The 25341-nt window shown below is 44.9% G+C and overlaps 1 protein-coding gene across 6 annotated transcripts in view; it reads right to left on the bottom strand.

Annotated features, from left to right (window-relative positions):
* The window catches only part of CAND1 (cullin associated and neddylation dissociated 1), a 61389-nt gene that overhangs the window by 28285 nt on the left and 7763 nt on the right, over window positions 1-25341 (bottom strand). For 4 of the 6 annotated variants that reach the window (XM_059683536.1, XM_059683535.1, XM_059683532.1 and 1 more), the window contains exons 2-3: window positions 16824-16967; window positions 1642-1796 (exon numbers count right to left, since the gene is read on the bottom strand). In XM_059683536.1, the coding sequence (XP_059539519.1) occupies window positions 1642-1796; window positions 16824-16967 (299 nt within the window). Of the gene's footprint in view, window positions 1-1641; window positions 1797-11787; window positions 11812-16823; window positions 16968-25341 lie in introns of those variants that run through there. The other 2 variants (XM_059683533.1, XM_059683534.1) reach the window with 2 other exon arrangements.

Genomic DNA, 25341 nt, shown 5'->3' with positions numbered 1-25341 from the left:
GAGCAAACCAGCCAGCCCCACCCATGCACCAGGCCTCTATTCTATAAAGTAAAAGGGTAATATGCGTCCCAGCACCAGGATCAGTGGAGCCGCGAGGTCTCCCGGCACTGGGATCAGCATGACAGGGGGTGGCGCCCAAACCCCGATTGCCCTGCGGCTCTGTGTGTGACAGGAGGTGGGGCCACAACCTCCCTATCGGCCCTGTTCTGTTGGGGAAGGCGCCCCAACCCCCTGATCAGCCCTGCTCTGTGCCTGATAAGGGGGAGCTCCCCAACCTCCTGATCGCCCTGCAGCTCTGTGTGTGACAGGGTGTGGCGCCGCAACCCCCCCACCCCACGGGCCCTGCTCTGTGTGTGACAGGGTAGAGCCATAACCTCCCCATCGGCCCTGCCCTGAGTGTGACAGTGGCGGCGCCCCAACCCCCTGATCGGCCCTGCTCTGTGTGTGACACGAGGGAGCTCCCCAACTCCCTGATCGGCCCTGCTCTGTGCGTGACTGGGGGCAGCGCCCTAACCCCCTGATTGGCCCTGCTCTGTGCGTGACAGGGGGTGGCGCCACAACCTCCCCATCGACCCTGTCTTGAGTGTGACAGCAGGCGGTGCCCCAACCCCCCCAATCGGCCCTATCCTGAGCGTAACTGAGGGTGGCATCGCAACCTCCCAAGCCCCCCTGCTCTGTGCATGACAGGGGGCGGTGCCCCAACTCCCCAAACGGCCCTGCTCTGAGCCCGACCAGGGGCTGCACCTAGGGATTAGGCCTGCCCTCTGCCACCCGGGAGCAGGCCTAAGCCAGCAGGTCGTTATCTCCCGAGGGGTCCCAGACTGCGAGAGGGCACAGGCCGGGCTGAGGGACCCCCTTTCCCCCCGAGTGCACAAATTTTTGTGCACCGGGCCTCTAGTATAATAATAAAAGGCCAATATGCAAATTGACTGAACAGTAGAATGACCGGTTGCTATGATGTACACTGGCCACCAGAGGGCAGACGCTCAATGCAGGAGCTGCCCCCTGGTGGTCAGTACACTTCTATATGGGAAGTGCCACTCACCCAGAAGCTGGCTCATGGCTGGCGAGCGCAGAGATGGTGGCAGCAGCCTCTCCCACCTCTGTGGCAGCACTAAGAATGTCCAACTAACGGTTTAGACCCGATCCTTTGGGGGCCTAAACCCTTAGTTGGACATCCCCCATGGGCTCCCTGGCTGCCAAAAGGATGTCTGACTGCAAGCTTAGGCCCGATCCCCCCGGGGAGTGGGCCTAAGTAGACAGGTGGACATCCCCCAAGGGGTCCTGTACTGCAAATGGGCACAGGCCGGGCTGAGGGACCGCCCCCCTAGTGCAAAAATTTTTATGCACTAGGCCTCTAGTACAACAATATTAAATCTTGCTCCAACATAAGAATCATTCAGATATTTAAATTCCTATGAGATACTTAAATCCAATAAAATAATTCATTTAAAAGTGAATTTTTAATTTTTAATAAAAAATAAGACTTTGGGCTTTTTTTCACAGTTGTACAAAGGGATGATTACCAAAGATCTTTTAGGATGGACACCTCTCTCCTTCCCTGACCAGAGGGGGGAAAAAAGAGAAGAGAAATACCTATAAAGGGAAACAGGAAAAAAAACCGTGACCTTGCTTACTTACCACTGGAAGCTGGCGGAAGTTCTCCAATTACTGTTTTAAGGCCAATACTTGAAATATCTCGAAGTTGTTCTTTATCAGAAAGCATGTTAGTGCAGAGGGTATCTACAATAGTCTCTACTTGGTATTCCTTCACTTTACTCACTAAAGGCCCAAGGCTGTAATATAAAGGAAAACAGAGATTTTAATCTAAATAAACGTAAGAACAGAAAAATAGAAACATTAACTTTCCTGCCTAGCACCTGTCAACACAAAGTAAACACACTATGCCAAAATCATAAATAGTATACAAATAAGGGCATAAAAGAAATTCTTGATACATAAACTCCTTGCAGTTAGTTTCTAATCGCCCCTCCCCACTGATTTCCATTATAGTATAATGAAACTTAAGATAGTACTACTTTGTTCACCCAAATCACCTGTGGTATATGCTTTTCATATTAGGACTAGAGGCCCAGTGCACAAAATTCGTGCACGGGTGTGTGCACGTGCATGTGTCCCTCAGCCTGACCTGCACACTCTCCAGTCCAGGAGCCCTCAGGGATGTCCTACTGACGGCTTAGGTCTGCTCCCCATGGTTCTCTGCTCTCTGCGGGGCCTGCGTGCTCCAAACCGCAGCGACTGCCAAAAAGGCCGTGCTGGGTGCTGCCTGTGGGCCGCACTTGCCTGCTCCCCAGTTGCTGAGGCGACGGCCAAGCAGGCCATGCTGGGTGCTGCCTGCAGGTGGCGCTTGCCTGCTCCCGGGTCGCCACGGCAACGGCCAAGCAGGCCATGCATTGCTGAGAGCTGCCTCCTCCCAGCTGTCAGTCTCCACAGAGGCGATGAGGTTAATTTGCGTACTCACAGCTGATTGGCATTGTGAAGGTACAGTCAATTTGTATCTTTCTCCTTTATTAGTGTACTAGAAGCCCGGTGCACAAAAATTTGTGCACTCTGGGGGGGAGGGGGGGTCCCTCAGCCCGGCCTGTGCCCTCTCGCAGTCTGGGACCCCTCGGGAGATAACGACCTGCTGGCTTAGGCCTGCTCCCGGGTGACAGAGGGCAGGCCTAATCCCTAGGTGCAGCCCCTGGTCGGGCTCAGAGCAGGGCCGTTTGGGGAGTTGGGGCACCGCCCCCTGTCATGCACAGAGCAGGGGGGCTTGGGAGGTTGCGATGCCACCCTCAGTCACGCTCAGGATAGGGCCGATTGGGGGGGTTGGGGCACCGCCTGCTGTCACACTCAAGACAGGGTCGATGGGGAGGTTGCGGCACCACCCCGTCACGCACAGAGCAGGGCCCATCAGGGGTTTGGGGAGCTCCGCCGTGTCACGCACAGAGCAGGGCCGATCAGGGGGTTGGGGCGCCACCACTGTCACACTCAGGGCAGGGCCGATGGGGAGGTTATGGCTCTACCCCGTCACACACAGTGCAGGGCCCGTGGGGTGGGGGGGTTGGGGCACCGCACCCTGTCACACACAGAGCCGCAGGGCGATCAGGAGGTTGGGGAGCTCCCCCCTATCAGGCACAGAGCAGGGCTGATCAGGGGGTTGGGGCGCCTTCCCCTGTCAGGAACAGAGCAGGGCCAATAGGGAGGTTGTGGCCCCGCCCCCTGTCACACACAGAGCCGCAGGGCAATCAGGGGGTTTGGGCGCTGCCCCCTGTCATGCTGATCCCAGTGCCGGGAGACCTCGCGGTTCCGCTGATCCCGGTGCTAGGAGGCATATTACCCTTTTACTTTATAGAATAGAGGCCTGGTGCATGGGTGGGGGCTGGCTGGTTTGCTCTGAAGGGTGTCCCGGATCAGGTGGGGGTCCCCACTGGGGTGCCTGGCCAGCCTGGGTGAGGGGATGATGGCTGTTTGCAGCTGGTCACACACCCTTCAGGGTGGGGGTCCCCACTGGGGTGCCTGGCCATTCTGGGTGAGGGGCTGAGGTCTGTTTTCAGGCTCGGACTGAAGCTCCCAACTGCTCCTTTTTTTTTTTTCCTTTTTTATTCTGAGCCAGCTTTAGTTCTGAGGCTCCAGCTCTTAGGCCTCCGCTCCTGAAAGCAGGTGTCTGGTTTGTTTAGGTTCTACAATCAAAACTCTGTATCAAGTCCAGGTCTGAGATCCCGACTAGCTGAAAGCTGGTTTCTGGGTTTTGTTTAGCTTCTATTTTTGTAACTATGTTTCAAACTGCAAGCTCAGAGGCCTGCAGCGGCAAGCGGGGAACGTTGGAGTCCTCCGTCACTGAAGCAAGCAAGCCTCATATTAGTTTCAAGCTGCCTGGCTGCCAGCCGCCATCTTGGCTGGCAGTTAATTTGCATATCGCCCTGATTAGCCAATGGGAAGGGTAGCGGTCGTACGCCAATTACCATGTTTCTCTTTTATTAGATAGGATATTTTATACTATTACTAGAGGCCTGGTGCACAGATTCATGCACCGGTGGGGTTCCTCGGCCTGGCCTGGACCCTCTTGCAATCCGGGACCCCTTGGGGGATGTCGAAGTGCCAGTTTAGGCTCGATCACCACAGGCCAGGCCAAAGGACCCCCTGGTGTATGAATCCGTGCACCAGGCCTCTACGATGAATATAAGATCTTTGGTTAATCTCTTCCCCCCCCCTCCCTACTTCCCCTTTCCCTCTGAGATTCATCAGTCTGTTCCATGTTTCCATGCCTGTGCGTTGAGCATGTGACCCCTGATGGTCAGTGTGCCTCATAGCTACCAGGAGTACAGTCACTTAGGCTTTTATATCCTATCTAATAGAAGAGAAACATGGTAATTAGCTGTACATCCGCTACCCTTCCCATTGGCTGATCAGGGCGATATGCAAATTAACTGCCAGTCAAGATGGCGGCCGGCAACGAGGCAGCTTGAAGCTAACATGAGGCTTGCTTGCTTCAGTGACGGAGGACTCCAACGTTCCCCGCCTGCCTTGCCGGGCTCTGAGCTTGCAGTTTGAAACATTGTTACAAAAATAGAAGCTAAACAAAACCCAAGAAACCAGCTTTCAGCTAGTCAGGATCTCAGACCTGGACTTGATACAGAGTTTCGATTGTAGAACTTAAACAAACCAGAAACCTGCTTTCAGGAGCGGAGGCCTAAGAGCTGGAGCCTCAGAACTAAAGCTGGCTCAGAATAAAAAAGAAAAACAGAAAAAAAGAAAAAAAGAAAAAAAGGAGCAGTTGGGAGCTTCAGTCCGAGCCTGAAAACAGCCCTCAGCCCCTGACCCAGACTGGCCAGGCACCCCAGTGGGGACCCCCACCCTGAAGGATGTGTGACCAGCTGCAAACAGCCATCATCCCCTCATCCAGGCTGGCCAGGCACCCCAGTGGGGACCCCCACCTAATCCGGGACACCCTTCAGAGCAAACCAGCCAGCCCCCACCCATGCACCAGGCCTCTATCCTATATGGTAAAATGGTAATATGCCTCCCAGCACCGGGATCAGCGGAGCCGCGAGGCCTCCCGGCACTGGGATCAGCGTGACAGGGGGCAGCGCCCAAACTCCCTTATTGCCCTGCGGCTCTGTGTGTGACAGGGGGCGGGGCCACAACCTCCCTATCTGCCCTGCTCTTTTCGTGAAAGGGGAAGGCGCCCCAAACCCCTGATCGGACCTGCTCTGTGTGTGACAGGGTGCAGCGCCGCAACCCCCCGCCCCACGGGCCCTGCTCTGTGTGTGATGGGGTAGAGCCATAACCTCCCCATCAGCCCTGTCCTGAATGTGAGAGTGGCGGCGCCCCAACCCCCTGATAGGCCCTGCTCTGTGCGTGAGAGGGGGGAGCTCCCCAACTCCTTGATCGACCCTGCTCTGTGAGTGACAGGTGGGAGCTTCAACCCCCTGATCGGCCCTGCTCTGTGTGTGACAGGGGGGAGCTTCCCAACCCCCTGATGGGCCCTGCTCTGTGCGTGAGAGGGAGGAGCTCCCCAACTCTCTGATCGACCCTGCTCTGTGCATGACAGGGTATGGAGCCCCAACCCCCATGATGGGCCCTGCTCCTTGAGTGACAGGGGGGCAGCGCCCCAACCCCCTGATGGGCCCTGCTCTGTGCGTGAGAGGGAGGAGCTCCCCAACTCTCTGATCGACCCTGCTCTGTGCATGACAGGGTATGGAGCCCCAACCCCCATGATGGGCCCTGCTCCTTGAGTGACAGGGGGGCAGCGCCCCAACCCCCTGATTCGCCCTGCTCTGTGCGTGACGGGGGTGATGCCGCAATCTCCCCATCAACCCTGCCTTGAGTGTGACAGGGGCGGTGCCTCAATCCCCCAATCGGCCCTACCCTGAGCGTGACTGAGGGTGGCACCGCAACCTCCCAATCCGCCCTGCTCTGTGCATGACGGGGGCGGCGCCCCAACTCCCCAATAAGCCCTGCTCTGATCCCGACCAGGGGCTGCACCTAGGGATTGGGCCTGCCCTCTGCCACCCGGAAGCAGGCCTAAGCCAGCAGGTCGTTATCTCCCGAGGGTCCCAGACTGCGAGAGGGCACAGGCCAGTCTGAGGGACCCCCCTTCCCTCCCCCAAGTGCACAAATTTTTGTGCACCGGGCCTCTAGTATATATATATATATATATATATATATATATATATATATATATATATATGTACATGTACATGTACATGTATATGTATATGTATACCGGGCCTCTAGTATATATGTATATGTATGTGTATGTGTATGTGTATGTGTATGTGTGTGTGTGTGTGTGTGTGTGTGTGTATATATATATATATATATATATATATATGTATGTATATATAGATAGATAGATAGGTTTGCATGTAGGTCCACTGGCTGAGGTCATACCTTTGTGTCCTTCCTAAAGAATTTAGTACACAAAATACGTAATGTTGAGTGCATGACTATTCATTGAGGTGGAGCCATTATACTTAGTACTGTAGTGAATAGTATAACCTCTATCACCAAAAATTTACTGTCTGGTTGGTGAGGTAAGGAATTAACATGTCTACTTTAGAAATGAATCGAAGGCATTCACTACACTGCACAGTGTTTGTAAAAACAAACAAACAAAGAAACAAACAAACTTTTAAATTCAATGACAGTGCACCTAAAGAGTTTTTTAGGTATTAGGCTTTGATGGGATATAGCTAGAAAAAAAGAGCAAAATCATATAAAAAGATCACAGACTAGAATAAGTGGAATGCATATTGAAAAAGAAATGAGAGAAAAGAAGTGTTTGATATAAAAGGCAGATGAAAAACATAATAGGAAACGTAGGCCCCTGGGACATAATGGAGAACCTTTAATGTCAGCCCAACTAATTTAAATGTGTTGTGGTAAAACTGGGAGCCAATGAATTTTCTCAAGTATTAAGTGCAGAATGAAAATAGTTTATCTGATAAATATACTGGTCAGCGTTTCACATGTATATGCTTAATCAATAAATGCTGTTTGACTAGAGAAGTAGTAGGGAGAGAAATCTGGGGAATTAAGGGAATAAAGAAAGAAAAATAAACAAAAATGTTAAAGAAATCCAAGAATAGCCCAATCCAAAATGATGGCAGTGACAACAAAGACATGGCATATATGGAGAGAGAACTAAGGTGAAACAATGAAAATTGGGAGTGAAGCCCTAACTGGTTTGGCTCAGTGGATAGACCATCGGCCTGCAGATTGAAGAGTCCCAGGTTCGAATCCAGTCAAGGGCATGTACCTTGGTTGCGGTCACATCCCCAGTATGGGGGTGTGCAGGAGGCAACTGATCATAAATTTAGAGTTCTCGCTAACATTAATGACAAAACAACTTTTTTGGACTAACTTTACTGCAGATAATAAATGTAAAACCTCTAAAACTACTGTTTTAGAAAACAATAATGATGGAACTAAACCAGAGGAAAAACTACCTGGATTCCATATCCAGTAAAATTACCCTTTAAAAATGAAGATAAATTAATTTCAGTTAAAAACAGATATATTGCTACCAGACCTATACTTAGCTCTCTAGGCTAAAGGAAAATTCAACCAGGTGATAACAGGGATTTACAGAAAAGGAATAAAGAAAGATCATGAGAAACGGTAAATGTGTGTGTGTGTGTATGTATACACATACATATACATATACGTATACATATCTACATATATGTGGCTATATTTTAAAATTATGTTTTTGCATTATGTACACAAACATACATGAAAATATATAAAAAACAATAGCACAAAGACAGGAGAAAGAAGAATGTTACTGCAAGGCTTATATAATTTACTAGGGGCCTGGTGCACGAAATTCGTGCACTGGGGGGGGGGGGTGTGTGTCCCTCAGCCCAGCCTGCCCCCTCTCACATATCGGGAGCCCTCAGGCGTTGACCCCCATCACCCTCCAATCGCAGGATCGGCCCCTTGCCCAGGCCTGACGCCTCTGATAGAGGCGTCAGGCCTGGGCAGGGGACCCTCATTTCCCCCCATCACTGGTTCCGCCCCCAGCCCAGGCCTGATGCCTCTGGCCCAGGCATCAGGCCTGGGCAGGGGACCCCCAGACCCCTCCGATTGCTGGCTCTGCCCCTTGCCCAGGCCTGATGCCTCGGCCAGAGGCGTAGACCCCCATCACCCTCCGATCACCTAATCAGCCCCTTGCCCAGGCCTGACGCCTCCGCCAGAGGTGTCAGGCTTGGACAGGGGACCCCCATCTCCTCCCGATCACTGGCTCTGACCCCCGCCCAGGCCTGAGGCCTCTGGCCCAGGAATCATGCCTGGGCAGGGGACCCCCATCTCCCTCTGATCGCTTCCTCCACCCCCCGCCCAAGCCTGACGCCTCTGACCCAGGCATCAGGCCTGGGCAAGGGGACCATCATATCCCCCCAGCTCCCCGGCTCCGCCCCCCACCCAGGCCTGATGCCTCTGGCCCAGGCATCAGGCCTGGGCAGGGGACCCCCAGCTCCCCGCGGTTGCAGGCTCCGCCCCTGCTCAGGCCTAACGCCTCTGACCTAGGCGTCCGGGCAGCGGGGACCTGCAGTGGCAGCGGCCCCGCAATCGTGGGCTCCGCTTTAGGCCCAGGCAAGGGACCCCTAGCTCCCGGGACTGCCAGCTTCGACCGTGCCCAGCTCCCATCACTGGCTCCACCCCTACTTCCTGCTATCACTGGCCAGGGCGGAAAAGGCGCCTGATTCTCCGATCATGGCTGGGGGGCAGGGCCAAGGCGGCCCCAGGGCCGCCTTGGCCCTGCCCCCCAGCTCTTAGCTCCCCCCTGGGTATCCGATCACTGTCAGTGGCAGGGGGCTTCTTCCTGCTTTCCCTTTCGCCTCCCTGCATTGTGCCTACATATGGAAATTAACCGCCATCTTGTTGGCAGTTAACTGCCAATCTTAGTTGGCAGTTAACTGCCAATCTTAGTTGGCAGTTAATCTGCATATAGCCCTGATTAGCCAATGAAAAGGGTAGCGTCGTACACCAATTACCATTTTTCTCTTTTATTAGTGTAGATATCATGTGGTAAAGTACTAATTTTATTAATAGACTGTGATAAATTTAAGATGCAATTTATAATCCCTAGCCTAGAGTGAATATCAAAAATAGTAATGCAAACAGCTTTCTAAAATGTCAACAGAGGAAACCAAAATTAAATATTATAATACAGTGATTCCCAACTTTTTGGTTTCATAAACCCTTTTAACACTTCCAAAATCAATGAAGAACCCAAGAACTTTTCTTTACATGGGCTGTATCTGTCAATATTTAACATACTGAAATTTTAAAGTGACAATAATAAATTATGTTAACATAAATAATACTTTTAAAAATATGTTTTCATTGAGTTTTTAGAGAGGCAGAGGGATAGAGAGATAGAAATATCGATCGGCTGCCTCCTGCACGGGCAACATAAATAATATATATATTTATTTTTGTTGTTGTTAATCCTCAGCTGAGGATATTTTCCACTGATTTTGAGAGAGAATAGAAGGGAGAGAGAAAAACAGAGAAAGAGAGAAACACTGATGAGAGAGAGACACATCAATTAGCTGTGTTCACACATGTCCTGACCAGGGCCAGGGATCGAGCCTGCAACCGAAGTACATGCCTTGTCCGGAATCGAACCCAGGACTCTTCAGTCCACAGGGCAACGCTCTATCCACTGAGCTAAACCAGCTAGGGCACATAAATAATATTTTCAAGACAAAATAATTATACTCTTCAAAAAATAAAAGTGTGAAAATTTTACATTTTTTACAAATTAATATTTGGGCTTGAAACAACTGGATTCGATCTGTTGTAATATCACATATCATGTGGCCTCTGGAAAGTTATATTGTGCACTTATGAGAAAAGGGAAAATAACACCCTAGTATTACTTATGTAACAGTTTTGATACTTTCAGGGTCACAGATGTCCCAGGAGCCCCCAAATCAAACTTTGAGAATTGCTGCTATAAAATACTTGATTAACCCAAAAGAAGGCAGAGGAAGAAAACCAACAACAACAACAAAACAAAACAAAAAATACTCCCAACAACAACAAAACAAGAATCAAAATGGCACATCTAAATCCAACTATATCAATATTGACAATAAATGTCAATGGACTATCTGAAGTCTACAAAAGTAACATAGAGAGATACACTATACAAACAATCTTTAAAAAGTTGGAATAGCTATATTAACACAAGAGAAAATATATTTCAAGATATGGTATATTTAAAAATATTTTATACTCATAAAAGTCAAATATCAAAAAGGTATCACTGTAAATGTGTATGTACCCAGTCATACAGCTTTAAAGTATATGAACAAATTGACATTTAAGAAAAAAACACTTAAGAGATAAATTGACAACCATAGCTGAAATTTTAACACCTGTCTTTCAGTATTTAATATCAACAAAAGAAAAAAATCACTAAGGATATAAATCTGAACAATACTGTCATCTGCCTGACATAATTGACATTTCTAAAATAATGTACTCAACTACAGAATACACTTTCTTTTCAGTGTACATGTAACATTCACCAAGACCTACCACCATTTGCCAAAACATAAAACAGATCTCAATATATAGACAAAACAAGAAAACCAAAAAACAAAGAAACAAAATGACCCTAAATCTTAAAGAGTGTGGTCTTCAGACCATAATGGAATTAAATTAGAAACCAGTAAAAATAAAAACAAACATCTACATAACCTTCAAAATTTGAAAATGGCTTCTCAATAATCCATAAATCAAAGGGAAAATAACAGTGGAAATTAAAAATACTTCAAATAGAAAAAAAAATGAAAATATCAAAATTTATAGGATATAGCTCAAGAAGTACTTAAGAGAAAAATATAAATGTTTAAGAATTAAAAAGGAAGAAGGAAATAAGAAATCAATGAAATAGGCAATTAGTAATAGAGAAAGTTAACAAGCCATAAAATCAGTTATTCGATAAAAGTAGTAAAGTTTGTAAATCCATAGAGGAATTGAAGGGAAAAAAAGAGAAAACACAAATTACCAAAATCAGGATTAAAAGAAGGGTAGTCACTGATGACAATTATTTAGGTAGAAAATTCTGAAGAATCAACAAAAAAATTCAATACTGAAATTCATGGTTAAAAGCCTCATTCTTGTTAAAATATTCTCTTCAAATATTTCTATAGCTTCAACACAGTCCCACTCAAAATTTAAGTTAGCTTATTTATTTAAAAAAAAAAGAAATTGACAAACTGATTCTGTAATTTAGATGGAAATATAAGAACCTGAAATTGGGGAAGAAAATAAAACTAGAAAACTTACACTACCTTACTTTAGACTTTTACAGATGTATTCCAGCATTTCCCAACCAAGGTTGATTTTCACCCTTTGGTAGACATCTGGCAATGTCTAGAGACATTTTTGGTTGTTACTAACTATTGAGGGGAAGAGGGAATGCTATTGGCAAATAGTGGGTAAAGGACAAAGTGCTGCTAAACATTCTATAATACACAGAATAACTCCTCACAACAAAGAATTATCTGGCCCCAAAAATCAATAGTGCCAAGAATGAAAAAGCCTGACTACATTAATAAAACAGTGTTATACTGGCATTAGAATAGACAGATCAACAGAACAGAATAGTCTAGAAATAGACCCACATCTTTCTAGTTAACTGATTTCTGACAAAGATGCCAATGCAATTCAGCAGGGAGAAAAGGTGTTTTCAGTAAATGGCACTTCAACAACTGGATATCTTTATGGGAAGGGGGGGGGGGGAATGAACTCATTTCTTACTTCATAAAAATTAATTCAGTGGCTCAGTTGTCTGAGTGTCATCCTGTGCACTTACAGATTGCCAGTTCAATTCTGGTCAGGACACATTCCCCAGTTTGGGGCTCAATCCCCAGTAAGGGGTGTGCAGGAGGGAGCTACTCGATGTTCCATTCTCACATCAATGTTTCTCTCTCCCTCTCCATTCTTCTCTCTTTAAAAATCAGTAAAAACATTTTGAAAAATTACTTCAGGATAGATCATAGAACTAAAAGGAAAAGCTGAAACTATAAGGCTTTTGGAAGAAAACACAGGAGAAAATCTTTGTAACTTAACATAAATAAAGATTTCTTAGGAAACAGTAATAACCATAAAAGAAAAGTTGAAAGTAATTTTTAAATTAAACAAAATTCAAAACTAAAATTAAAAACTTAAGTTCATCAACTTGGGAGAAAATATTTACAGAACACATAAGTGCCAAAGGACATATCCAGAATATATGAAGAACTCCTACAATCTACACTAATAAAAGAGAAAAATGGTAATTGGCGTACGACGCTACCCTTTTCATCGGCTAATCAGGGCTATATGCAAATTAACTGCCAACAAGATGGCGGTTAATTTGCATATGTAGGCACAATGCAGGGAGGCGAAATGGAAAGCAGGAAGAAGCCCCCTGCTACTGACAGTGATCAGAAACCCAGGGGGGAGCTAAGAGCTGGGGGGCAGGGCAAAGGCGGCCCTAGGGCCGCCTTTGCCCTGCCCCCCAGCCATGATCGGAGAATCAGGCGCCTTTTCCACCCTGGCCAGTGATAGCAGGAAGTAGGGGTGGAGCCAGCGATGGGAGCTGGACACGGTCAAAGCTGGCAGTCCCGGGAGCTAGGGGTCCCTTGCCTGGGCCTAAAGCGAAGTCCACGATCGCGGTGCCGCTGCCGCTGCGGGTCCCCACTGCCCGGGCCGGACACCTTGGCCAGAGGCGTTAGGCCTGGGCAGGGGCGGAGCCTGCAACCGCAGGGAGCTGGGGGTCCCCTGCCCAGGCCTGACACCTCTGCCGGAGGCCTCAGGCCTGGTCAAGGGGCCGATCCGGTGATTGGTGATCGGAGGGTGATGAGGGTCAACTCCTCTGGCCGAGGCATCAGGCCTGGGAGGGGGGCTGAGCCGGGGATTGGGGGTATATGATGGTCCCCTTGCCCAGGCCTGATGCCTGGGTCAGAGGCGTCAGGCTTGGGCGGGGGGTGGAGGAAGCGATCAGAGGGAGATGGGGGTCCCCTGCCCAGGCATGATTCCTGGGCCAGAGGCCTCAGGCCTGGGCGGGGGTCAGAGCCAGTGATCGGGAGGAGATGGGGGTCCCCTGTCCAAGCCTGACACCTCTGGCGGAGGCGTCGGGCCTGGGCAAGGGGCTGATCAGGCGATCGGAGGGTGATGGGGGTCTACGCCTCTGGCCGAGGCATCAGGCCTGGGCTGGGGGCAGAACCAGTGATGGGGGGAAATGAGGGTCCCCTGCCCAGGCCTGACGCCTCTGTCAGAGGCGTCAGGCCTGGGCAAGGAGCCGATCCTGCGATTCGAGGGTGATGGGGGTCAGCGCCTGAGGGCTTCCAGTATGTGAGAGGGGGCAGGCTGGGCTGAGGGACACCCCCCCCCCCCGACCCAGTGCACGAATTTTGTGCACCGGGCCCCTAGTTTGGTAATAAAAGATAAACTCAATTTTAAAAATTGGTTCTTCAATTAAGAGTGAGGTTGAACTCTTTATGTTTATTAGCCATTTGTATTTCTTCAGTGAATTATCTTTTCATGCTTTGCTCATTTGTATATTGGGTTGCTTTATCTGGTTGAAGATATTGTGATAAAGTGATAATCACTGCTATTCACAATTGATAAAAAATGTGTTTTTATATGGAAAAAAATAAAAATAAGAATCGGGGGGAAAGTCAACAAAAGATAAAGCAATGGCCATAAACACAAAATAACACTGAATATCATTAGTTATTAGGCAAATATAAACTAAAACTATACCTGCATACCCATGGGAATGGCTAAAATTAAAGAGTGACACAACCAAGTGTTGGTGAGAATGTGGTACAACTAGTACTTTCATGTAAAAAGGTACAAATATTTTAAGAAACAATTTAGCAGGCTCTTAAAAAATTCAAAATAGACAACAGCAATTTCATACTTAGTATTTATCCATAAGAAATAAAGACACAGGAACTAAGTTAAAAAGGACTCACACAAGAATGTTTATTTTATCTTTATTCACAATAGCCAAACCCTAGAAAGAAACCAAATGTATAACAGAGTGTGGTATCATGGACTATTAATCAGTAACAAATTAATGAGATACCAATACATCCAACATAGATAACTCTCACAGATTGTATGAAAGTAAAAAAAGCCAGACACCAACCTACACATACTGTATGACTCTATTTAAATCAAGTTCTACAACAGGCAAAACTAATTTAAGGAGAACAAAACAATGGTGACCTCAAGTAGGGATGTTGTGTGTGAGGTAAAAGTACAATTTTATCTTTTTCAAATGTTTATCTAGTCTTCTGAAAAAAAGACCTAACTTTTCACCTATGATACCTGCCACCTTCATCATGTACTTTCCACTCTATTTTACTTCATTGTTCTATTAATGCCTCACTACTTCACTGCTTTGATTAGAGAAATACAATGTTTTCCTATCAAATAAGGCAAATCAATGCCCCCACCCCAACTCCACTACTTGTTATACTTTTATAGGGTTTTCTTAGCTATCTTGAGCAAACACCCTGCCCTCTTCTCCTTCCCACCAAAATTTACTTTAGAATCAATTTCTCTATCTTGTGGGGAAAAGCACTGATTTTTATAATTAGGTAAGCATTAAATTAGTCTGGAGAAATTGAGTTATCCTGACCCAAGAACTTGGGATGTCTTTCCAGTTGTTCCAAGTACAGTTTTGTTATCCATTAGGAGTATTTTAAAGTTTTCCTTGATAAAAGTTTTGAAAAAGATAAAATTGTTAAGTTTCTCTTATAAGATAGCCTCACTCAAGATCACCATTGTAACATTTCTTGTTACATTTATTCTGAGGCATTTTGTCTTTCTGTTGCTGTAATAAATGGACATTTGTCCCCATATCTTCCAACTGGCTATTACCTGCTTATATGAAAGTTACTGTTTTTTGTTCATTAATTTTACATTCTGTTACTTCATGGAATTCTCACTGCTTACATTAATATTTTTTTCTATATTGACTTAATTTTTCCCAGGTACTTTTTCAATTCTTATGCGTACAAACCTTCTCCTTGTCTTACAGTAGCTAATATCTTTAATTTATTGGTATTTGTGTTGAGGTGTGAATGTGTGTTTGTGAACATTTAATGTTAAAAAGATACTATCAAATCCATATTATTGTTTTACTTCAAACTGGTGATGAATTCTCTCTAGTGAGATAAAGCATCTCTGACCTGTTTTACCCCCTACTGACACATTAAATATGCTAGTCTTTGAAAGATGCTTCACTCCTCTAATTATCCAAAGTAACCTAAGAGTTGGGTTATGTTTTTTTGTGTTTTTTCTAAATCAAAATGAAGGTAGAATTTACACTGCCTTGACAATTAACCAGGCAGTATTTTCCTTCCTCCGATCTATTAAAGTGATGAAACAAATGTATCAATAAAGCACATAATATTGAACTGCCCTATATTCTTGTGATGAACCTCATTTGATCATGGGACGTTACACTTAATATGTTGTTTAATTTTATTTTGAACATTTAAATGAAACTGGTCTGTAGTTTCCTTTTTTAGTGTTATCTTTATTTAGTCAGGATTTGATATCAGTATTCAGCTTAAATAAAAGACTGGATGGTTTTCATACTTTATGTTCTGGAATAGTACTAGAAGTATGTGTACTGGAATTATATACTCTTGAGGTCTCAAAGAGTATGTGAAAGATTTCTGGGCCTGACTGTCCTTTGGATGATAAAAAAAATTTAAAAGATGAAAATGTCCCAAGTTAAAGAAACATGTATGAAAGTTGTACTGTATGTCTAGAAATTCTATATTGATCTATGAGCCTCACGTTTTTGTCTACTCTTAGAGCAAGTATCTAAAGGCTTAGCTCAAAACAAATTAAAAACCTTTATAAGGAATCCAATAAAGGAATAGTAATGAGATAATACTTCATTTAAATTGATTATCATATATTATATAACATAAAATGACATAAAATTCCATAACTGAATTTTTATATGAAACTAAAGGTTACACTTACTATGTAAATTAAGGATTTCTAATATTTTGGTATGTATAAATTAAATAGATGCATTGATAGAGTAAGTCCAACTTTCAAGTTTTCTTCTTAGCATCATGTCTAACGTGATGCTCTGTACTGTACACACAAAGACAACTGAAATTCTCATAATTTTTAAGAAAGGTTCTTTGTAGCCTGGTCAGTATGGCTCAGTGGTTGAGAATCACCAATGAACCAGTAGGTCACAGTTAGATTCCCAGTCAGGGCACATGCCCAGGTTGCAGGCTCAATCCCCATGGGAAGGGGGGGTTGGGGGGTAGGAGGGGTATGCAGGAGGCGGCCAATCAATGATTCTCTCTCATCACTGATGTTTCTATCTTTCTCCCTATCCCTTCCTCTGTGAAATCAATAAAATATTTTTTAAAAAAGGTTCTTTGTAACTATTTTATCATCAGTGTTAATGATGTTGTTTTAACTGCTGCTATTCTTTAAGTCTTATTTTTGTCTGTACTTTCCTTGAACTCATTGAACACTGGAATATAGAGATGGATAGAGGTAGGTAGGCATTTTAATAAAGCTAAAAAATAATTGGGTCAAACAAGTGAGAGAACCACTCTTCCTGGAGTTTCCTATATGTACTTTAAAAGAAATTAAATACCATAAAATACATTTAGTCAATATAAAAACTATAAGAAAATGTAGTATACCAAGTATAAATACTAAACATTCACCAGTCACCTAATACAAGGCTAAGATAATTTACCATTACAGTATTTTAAATGTGGTAGAGAGCATAGTAAGCAAGTAAAAAAACAACTTACCATTTGACAGCTAAATTCTGTACCTCTCCATTTTTATCTTCCAGTAACTTCAAAATCATTTTCACTACTTTCCTTTCACTATCATCATCCAACTTGATAGAATCTTTCTGCAGTTCTGTCATCAAATCATTTGTAGCCATAAACCTACCAAAAAATTAAAATTTGTTAATTTCAATAAGGTATCATTACCCAAAATTATCTTTTCCAGGTTAGTCTTGACTTCACATTTACTGACAGACCCTACAGTGAGTGATCTTTCATTCTAATTAATTGCATCACTGCTTTTAAGGGGAGAAAAGCTCCTCCTCTAATTTTTTCTTAGCATGCGATTTGAGTTTTACCTAGGAAGCCTTTAACAACAAACATTAAGAATACCTTCTTAAGTAATACTGTGTGTTACATATTACATATTATAAATTAATACAAATTCTCATCTCCATCCCAACTCCCACCAGTAGGTATCAGGTGTCTTTTCAAAGTGATAATGAGGTGATTCTGGAAAGCTGTTCCACCTGACATCCAAGCCCCTCCCCTTAAGAACCACTGCCAAAGGAAGGTTTAATACTGAACAGCCTGGCAAAATCCCCACTGATCAACTGTCTAATCTCAGTTTTAAATAAAAGGACTGAACAGAAGATATAAATAAGGTAAACAGACTTGTAGATTTCTTCCCTTATACCTCACCAGACAGTTCATTGTTTTAAAAGTAATTTCACAGAATATCAGATAAGCCCATTGAAATAAAGCTCCAAAAATCTGTTTAAAGACCAAATGAATTTTCCCCATAATTCTTGGCTCCCCTTTACCTGAAAAAAGAATCTATCAGAAATAACTACTTAATGCCTTTTTCTTTTATTTCAACCAGATCCAGTTTGAGCAAAATTTAAATATTTTATGTTACATGCAGAAATGCCAAAGATCCATGTTTAAACCAATTAAACAAATTAGAGCTAAAATGATAAGTTTTTTGACAATTTTCCCAATTTCTTGATCAGACTACTTTAGTAATGTATGTATCTATTGGGATTTTTATCAGCTATGCAGATAATCTGGCAACTTAGGCAATAAGTTATGTGGCAAGAATTTGGCAAAAGAACTTAATTTAGCAATTCATCAATTATAAGACAACTTAAGGATAAGTCCAGTAATTAGTATGTTCATTTAATGCTAACTTCACAGTTTAAAACTACATGCAAGCACAATTCTTATCAAATTTTGTAAAGGTAGTTTGGCTCTCTCCTGCATGCCCCCTACTGGGGAATCAAGCCTGATACCAGGCATGTGCCCGGACCAAGAATGGAACTGTGATATCCTGGGAACTGGGTCAACATTCAACCACTGAGTAACACTGGCAGATTAAGCATGTAATAATTCTCCTAATTGGAAGCCCATCTCCACTTTATATGATAAAAGTATGTTAAAACTACACAATATTCTGGAAAGTAAAATAAAACAACTGAATAACACATGAAGGCAGGCACTTTTACACAGAAAACAATTAAAAGCATCTTAACCATTTTACTTAGATAAAATTCATTAAATAACCATAGTAATTAGCACCTCTAAGAATCCCTGAAATGCAAATCATGTTAAAGAAAAACATGATGACCATGAATTTCAGTAAAAAAGGAGATAAGCCCAATGTAGAAAAATGTTTTGGTTCCGGGATCGATCCCCAGTAGGGGGCGTGCAGGAGGCAGCTCTTCAAAGGATCAACCAGTTGCTTAGGGTTTTATATATCTATATAATAAAAGGCTAATATGCACATTGACCGAACTACAGAATGACCGGTCGCTATGAAGCACACTGACCACCAGGGGGCAGACGCTCAACACAGGCGTGGTCAGTGCACTCCCATAGGGGGAGTGCCACTCAGCCAGAAGCCAGGCTCACAGCTAGCAAGCGCAGTGGTGGTGGCAGAAGCCTCTCCCGCCTCTGCGGCAGTGCTAAAGATGTCTGACTGATGGCTTAGGCCCGCTCTCCGTGGGGAGCGGGCCTAAGCTGTCAGTTTGACATCCCCCAAGGGCTCCTGGGCTGTGAGAGGGTGCAGGCTGGGCTGAGGGGACCCCCCACCAAGTGCACAAATTTCATGCTCTGGGCCTCTAGGATAGATATAAAAGGCTAAGTATCCATCCATCGACCGGTAGCTATGATGCACACTGACCACCATGGGGTAGACGCTCAACACAGCAGTTGCCATTACACTCACTGGCCATCTACACTAATAAAAGAGAAACATGGTAATTGGCGTACGACCGCTACCCTTCCCATTGGCTAATCAAGGCAATATGCAAATTAACTGTCAGCCAAGATGGCGGCCAGCAGCCAGGCAGCTTGAAACTAACATGAGGCTTGCTTGCTTCAGTGACAGAGGATTCCAACTTTCCCCGCCGGCTGCTGCAGGCCTCTGAGCCTGTAGTTTCAAACATTGTAACAAATATAGATGCTAAACAAAACCTCAGCCAGCTGGGATCTCAGAGCTGGAGTTGATACAGAGTTTCAAGAACCGAAACAAACCAGATACCTGCTTTCAGGAGCAGAGGCCTAAGAGCTGGAGCCTCAGAGCTAAAGCTGGCCCAGAATAAAAGAAAAAAAAAGGAGCAGTTGGGAGCTTCAGTCCCAGCCTGAAAACAGCCCTCAGCCCCTGACCCAGAATGGCCAGGCACCCCAGTGGGGACCCCCACCCTGAAGGGTGTGTGACCAGCTGCAAACAGCCATCATCCCCTCATCCAGGCTGGCCAGGCACCCCAGTGGGGACCCCCACCCTGATCCAGGACACCCTTCAGGGAAAACCAGCTGGCCCCCACCCGTGCACCAGGCCTCTACCCTATATAGTAAAAGGGTAATATGCCTCCCAGCACTGGGATCAGCGCAGCTGAGAGGCCTCCCAGCACCGGGTTCAGCGTGACAGGGGGCAGCGCCCAAACGCCCTGATTGCCCTGCAGCTCTATGTGTGACAGGGTGCAGGGCCACAACCTCCCTATTGGCCTTGCTCTGTTTGTGACAGGTGAAAGCGCCCCAACCCTCTGATCGGCCCTGCTCTGTGGGTGATAGAGGGTGGCGCCCCAACCACCCCCCCCCCACGGGCCCAGCTCTGTGTGTGATGGGGTAGAGCCATAACCTCCCCATTGGCCCTGCCCTGAGTGTGACAGAGGCGGCGCCCCAACCCCCTGATAGGCCCTGCTCTGTGGGTGATAGAGGGCGGTGCCCCAACCCCCTGGTCCGCCCTGCTCTGTGTGTGACAGGGGGCGGTGTGCCAACTCCCTTATCAGCCCTACTCTGTGAGTGACAGGGGGGAGCTCCTCAACCCCCTGATGGGCCCTACTCTGTGAGTGACAGTGGGGAGCTCCTCAACCCCGATGGGCCCTGCTCTGTGCGTGACACGGGGGAGCTCCCCAACCCCCTGATGGGCCCTGCTCTGTGCGTGACAGGGGGCAGCGCCCCAACCCCCTGATTGGCCCTGCTCTGTGCGTGACAGGGGGTGGCGCCACAACCTCCCCATCGACTCTGCCTTGAGTGTGACAGGGGCGGTGCCCCAACCCCCCAATCAGCCCTACCCTGAGCGTGACTGAGGGTGGCATCGCAACCTCCCAATCTGCCCTGCTCTGTGCATGACAGGGGGCGGTGCCCCAACTCCCCAATCAGCCCTGCTCTGAGCCCAACCAGGGGCTGCACCTAGGGATTGGGCCTGCCCTCTGCCACCCAGGAGCAGGCCTAAGCCAGCAGGTCGTTATCTCCCAAGGGGTCCCAGACTGCGAGAGGGCACAGGCCGGGCTGAGGGACCCCCCCTTCCCCCCTGCGTGCACAAATTTTTGTGCACTGGGCCTCTAGTTTAAAAATAAATGGCACCACGGACCTGTCGCCGACAAACCAATACTCGGCTTCCCCTAAGTGGGACACAGGCCCCACCCCCACCCCAGAGTGACACCCCACCAAATTGCAGCCAACGCTACCAAGACCCCACAGCGCAAAATGCAGCCCATAGTCCAGCCAAGCCGAGAAACTGTCACTGTGGGAAGCGGGTAATGATGTCACATAGCAACCCTGGCTTCCTCTCCCTAGCGACTAGCCTCCTTGGAGTTTCTTCAGCCCAGGAACCCGGCTTGCTTTATAGCCAGGTGCAAACATTTTACAGTTTAACCAAATGTTTGGGAAGCATTTTTCTGTGCTTCATCTCCTTTGATTCTCACAGAAGTCCTGGAGTAGGTAGTTAGGAGACTTGGTAGAATCTTATTATCTTTTCATTAGCAAGACGTGAATAGTGATATTAAAATATTTTTTCTAATTAATTTCCTTTCAATGTGCATGAATCTGTGCATCGGGACACTAGTATTCTAATAAAGAAGTCTCCTGATTTTCAAAAAACTATTAATGGTTAACTTTTTTTAAAAAAGAGTTAAAATGAGCACCAGCAAAATTAGCAATAGCTAATATTTTTAAAAACCAGAAAAACTGGATATAGTATGAGGTTACAATAAGAGTTACCCCTGAATATTTCTTCCTTATGTTAATTTAATATAAGAAATTGTATTAAAAATCTTCTTATAAGGAAATTGAGCATTTTGAATGTTCTCTATGGCAGATTGAAAAGCTAGTTGGTAAACTGTCCTTTGAGCATTTACTCTTTTAGGCATGATACTAATGGCTTGGATAATAAACACAGACTCAGTCCCTTTCTCTTAACTTTTTCATCTACTAATGGGAAGACTAGTAAAGACAAATTTCAATGTTACAAATTTTTAAAAACAATACTTAAAGGCATTTGGCAATGATCACTCCAAACAACCGATGCTTAGTTTGGGTTTCAAAAGATTAATAGGGGTTTGCATTAGGAAAGCTGGTTTGGAATTTTAAATTTTTTATCTTTGTGTGGGTGGTAGTGGTGAATAAGTACCTCAGTGTAAAGCACTAAGGAGCAGTGCAGTGGAAAGTCGATCTGATAACCAAGAAGGCAAATAGGGTATACAATGTGGATATGCCGGACAGAGATGATTTATACCCATGTGGACAGAGTGGGATGGTGAGAGAGTTCAAAACAGTGCTCAATTTAAAACTTATTAACTATATTTCTGGATCACAGTTGATTATGGGTAACTAATACTGCAGGAAGAGAAACTGTGGATAAAAAGGCACTAATGTATCTCTTCTCAGTCTACTTAGTGTGGGGTTTTATACACAATTGTGCTTTTTGCTGGTAATTTTGCTATTTAAAATGACCCCCAATAGTAATGCAAAAGTACTGTCTAGTATTCCTAAGTACAAGAAAGCTGTGATGCATCTCCCCGAAAAAACTACATGTCAGATTTGTTTAGGCATAAGTTATAGTGCTGTTGGCCTTGAGTTCAATATTATAAATCAATATCCTATATAATAAAACTCTAATATGCAAATTGACCAAACATCAGAACGACCAGTCGCTATGACATCCACTGGCTACCAGGGGGCAGACGCTCAACGCAGGAGATGCCCTTTGGTGGTCAGTGCACTGCCACAGGGGGTGCGCTGCTCAGTCAGAAGCCGGGCTCACAGCTGGCGAGTGCAGCGTTGGTGTCAGGAGCCTCTCTCGCCTCTTCTGCAGGCGGGTGGAAAGGAGCAAGGAGTCCCAAACCAGGCTGAGGGACCCCCCCCACCCCCCACCCCCCCCCCGTACACAAATCTTGTGTAACGGGCCTCTAATATATTAAATAAGGTGTTTTTAAACACAAACACATATAACACCAAGTTACAAACCCTGTATTTCCCCTAAAAGCAATGTTTCAGAATAGCTAATTGAATCTTCATGGCAACTTTGAATAATGAGAACCAACCCTGAGATTTACAAGGTTAAAATTAAGAGGACTCTGAAATTGATTAGATATGGGAATGGTAAGACATGAGTTAGGGCCCTAACCTGTTTGGCTCACTGGATAGAGCGTCAGCCTGTGGACTGAAGGGTCCCAGGTTCAATTCTGGTCAAGGGCATGTACCTTGGTTGTGGGCACATCCCCAGTAGGGGGTGTGCAGGAGGCAGCTGATCGATGTTTCTCTCTCATCGATGTTTCTAACTCTCTATCCCTCTCCCTTCCTCTCTAAAAAAATCAATAAAATATATTTTTAAAAATAAAAATAAATAAATAAAAAGACAAGAGTTAGGAAATGGACAGAGAAGAAGAAAACCACAGGACTCAGATGTGATAGTCGAATAGGTATTCTGTCCAGAGTCTTAATGTTATTAAACAGCCACTGTCACATCAGATGGTTCAACCTCTCATCTTACAACAGAAGAAAGGATTAATAAGCCTGGCTCAACTACAAACTACATAAAATGGCTACTCTTCTGATCTGAAACAACAAAATATCAGCAATAGTGAAGATGTGAACTGAACATCATGAATTAATGTCCTGCAGCCCAAATTCATCTGCCTTTGGCCAAAAATGAAAACTGAGAAAGCAGCAGCAGCCACTGAAGTCCAGGAATTGATCTGAGGCTCATACCTAAACCTCAATGTTACTCCAAACTGATCTGATGTTTATAACTAAAGCATATTGTTTCATCGACATAACCTCACAGAACAACCTTATTAGACAAGGTCACTAAGCAACATAAAATACCAAAAACTTTCTCCTCTCTTGAGTGACTGACCAATTACAGCTCTTCCTCTGCATTAGTCTGCCCTACCTGTAACATTAAGATGTCAAATGATGAAAGTGCCCTGGTTTCAGACAACATCCAATCTAAACCAAGTCTCCACTTCATTATATCTTTTTCCAAATTACCCAAATAAATAGGTCCCAACCCTCTTGCTGATGTGCTCCCTTACTATAATAGTAATAAACCCAAGCTGTGTCAGGGATAACTATATGAAATAATTTCAAGAAGGAAAAAGTAGTAAACTGCTTACATATCAAATACCAGTAAAGAAAATACCCACTAAATTAGTTACATGAAGATTGTCAGGAATTTGGGGGAAGAGTAATTTAAGCGAACTTAGGTGGGCAACAGCTAAGAAGTTTAAAGCTTATCTTGTAATCAATGGGAATTAGTGGGGAAGGATATGATCAGGTCAGGAAGAAAATTCTAATGGAACAGTTACCAACAGATTGGATTAAAAAGAGGCCTGAGCCCTGGGCTGTGTGTGTGGCTCAGTTGGTCAGAGCTTAATTCCCTGCACCGAAGGGTCTTAGAGTTGATTTCTGGTGAGGACACATATCTAGGTTGAGGTTTGACCCCAGTCTTGTAAGGGAGGCAACTGATCAATGTATCTTTCACATCAATGTCGTCCCCCCACCTTTCCCCCTTCTCTAAAATCAACAACAACAATAATAGCAGTAATAATAAAAAGGCCCTACAGGGAGACTAATTTGAGAAGAAAGATAAAAGGGTAACATCAAGGTTTTCCAACTGGGACATTTGGTGAATGGTAACGTAACAAGACAAAATTAGAATTAAAATAAAGGTGTAATTTAAGGTGAGAGAGGGGGAAATTAAGATGTTAACTTTTAGACTCCCATGGGAATACCACTTGGATATAACTTATAGGCAGTGCCATTCATTTATTCAACAAATATTTTGGGGATATTATCATTAGAAACTGTGCCAAGCCCTGCAAACACAGTTATGAACAAGACAGTCATGGTCTAGAATTTCCACACCTCGCTTATTCTACAAAACTGAAAATTCCTTAAGGAGAGAAATTATTCAATGCAGAGAAGCATAAATAATGGTAGAAATAAATACCTTGTACTGCACAATGAGTAATTCACCACAACTTTTCCCTCATGTGTAAACACAATTTTACCCTTGTGGTCAACTGCATCAAAAATCTAAATGTATGAGCCAACTGCTTCACCCAGTGAACCAACTCTCTTTCAAAGATCTTGTACACACACCACTGGAATTTACCTTTTTCTTATTTATTCCCTTAGAGCAGTGGTTCTCAACCTTGGCTGCACATTAGAATCACCTGGGAATCTTTTTAAAATCCTGATTTCTGGGCCTCATCCTCTGGAAATTCTGTTTCTTTGTGATGGGGTGGGGCCACAACATTAGTAACAAAGAAACAGAATTCCCGGAGGATGAGGCCCAGAAACCAGGATTTTAAAAAGATTCCCAGGTGATTCTAATGTGCAGCCAAGGTTGAGAACCACTGCCTCAGAGCCATGAATTAACTTGGGTCAGTCTTAATATTGTTCATGTAAACAGAACTAATTTTTTGTCATCTTTCTTCTTACCAGTTCCCTCAATGAAGTCAGTGGTGAGCTGCAATATAATCAGTGTTACCAGTATACCTATATCAAGAAAAATCACGTAGCCCTAGCTGGTTTGGCTTAATGGACAGAGCGTCAGTCAGCCTGCGGAGGGTCCCAGGTTCAATTCTGCCCAAGGGCACATGCCTGGGTTGCAGGCTCAGTCCCCAGTAGGGGGTGTGCAGGAGGCAGCCAATCAATGATTCTCTCTCATCATTGATGTTTCTATCTCTCCCTCCCTCTCCCTTCCTCTCTAAAATCAATAAAATATATTTTTTTAAAAAAGAAAAAT

Source organism: Myotis daubentonii, chromosome 2 (assembly GCF_963259705.1).
Source record: "Myotis daubentonii chromosome 2, mMyoDau2.1, whole genome shotgun sequence".
NCBI classification, from domain to species: Eukaryota; Metazoa; Chordata; class Mammalia; order Chiroptera; family Vespertilionidae; genus Myotis; species Myotis daubentonii.
This window is presented reverse-complemented; position numbering and strand designations above follow the sequence as displayed.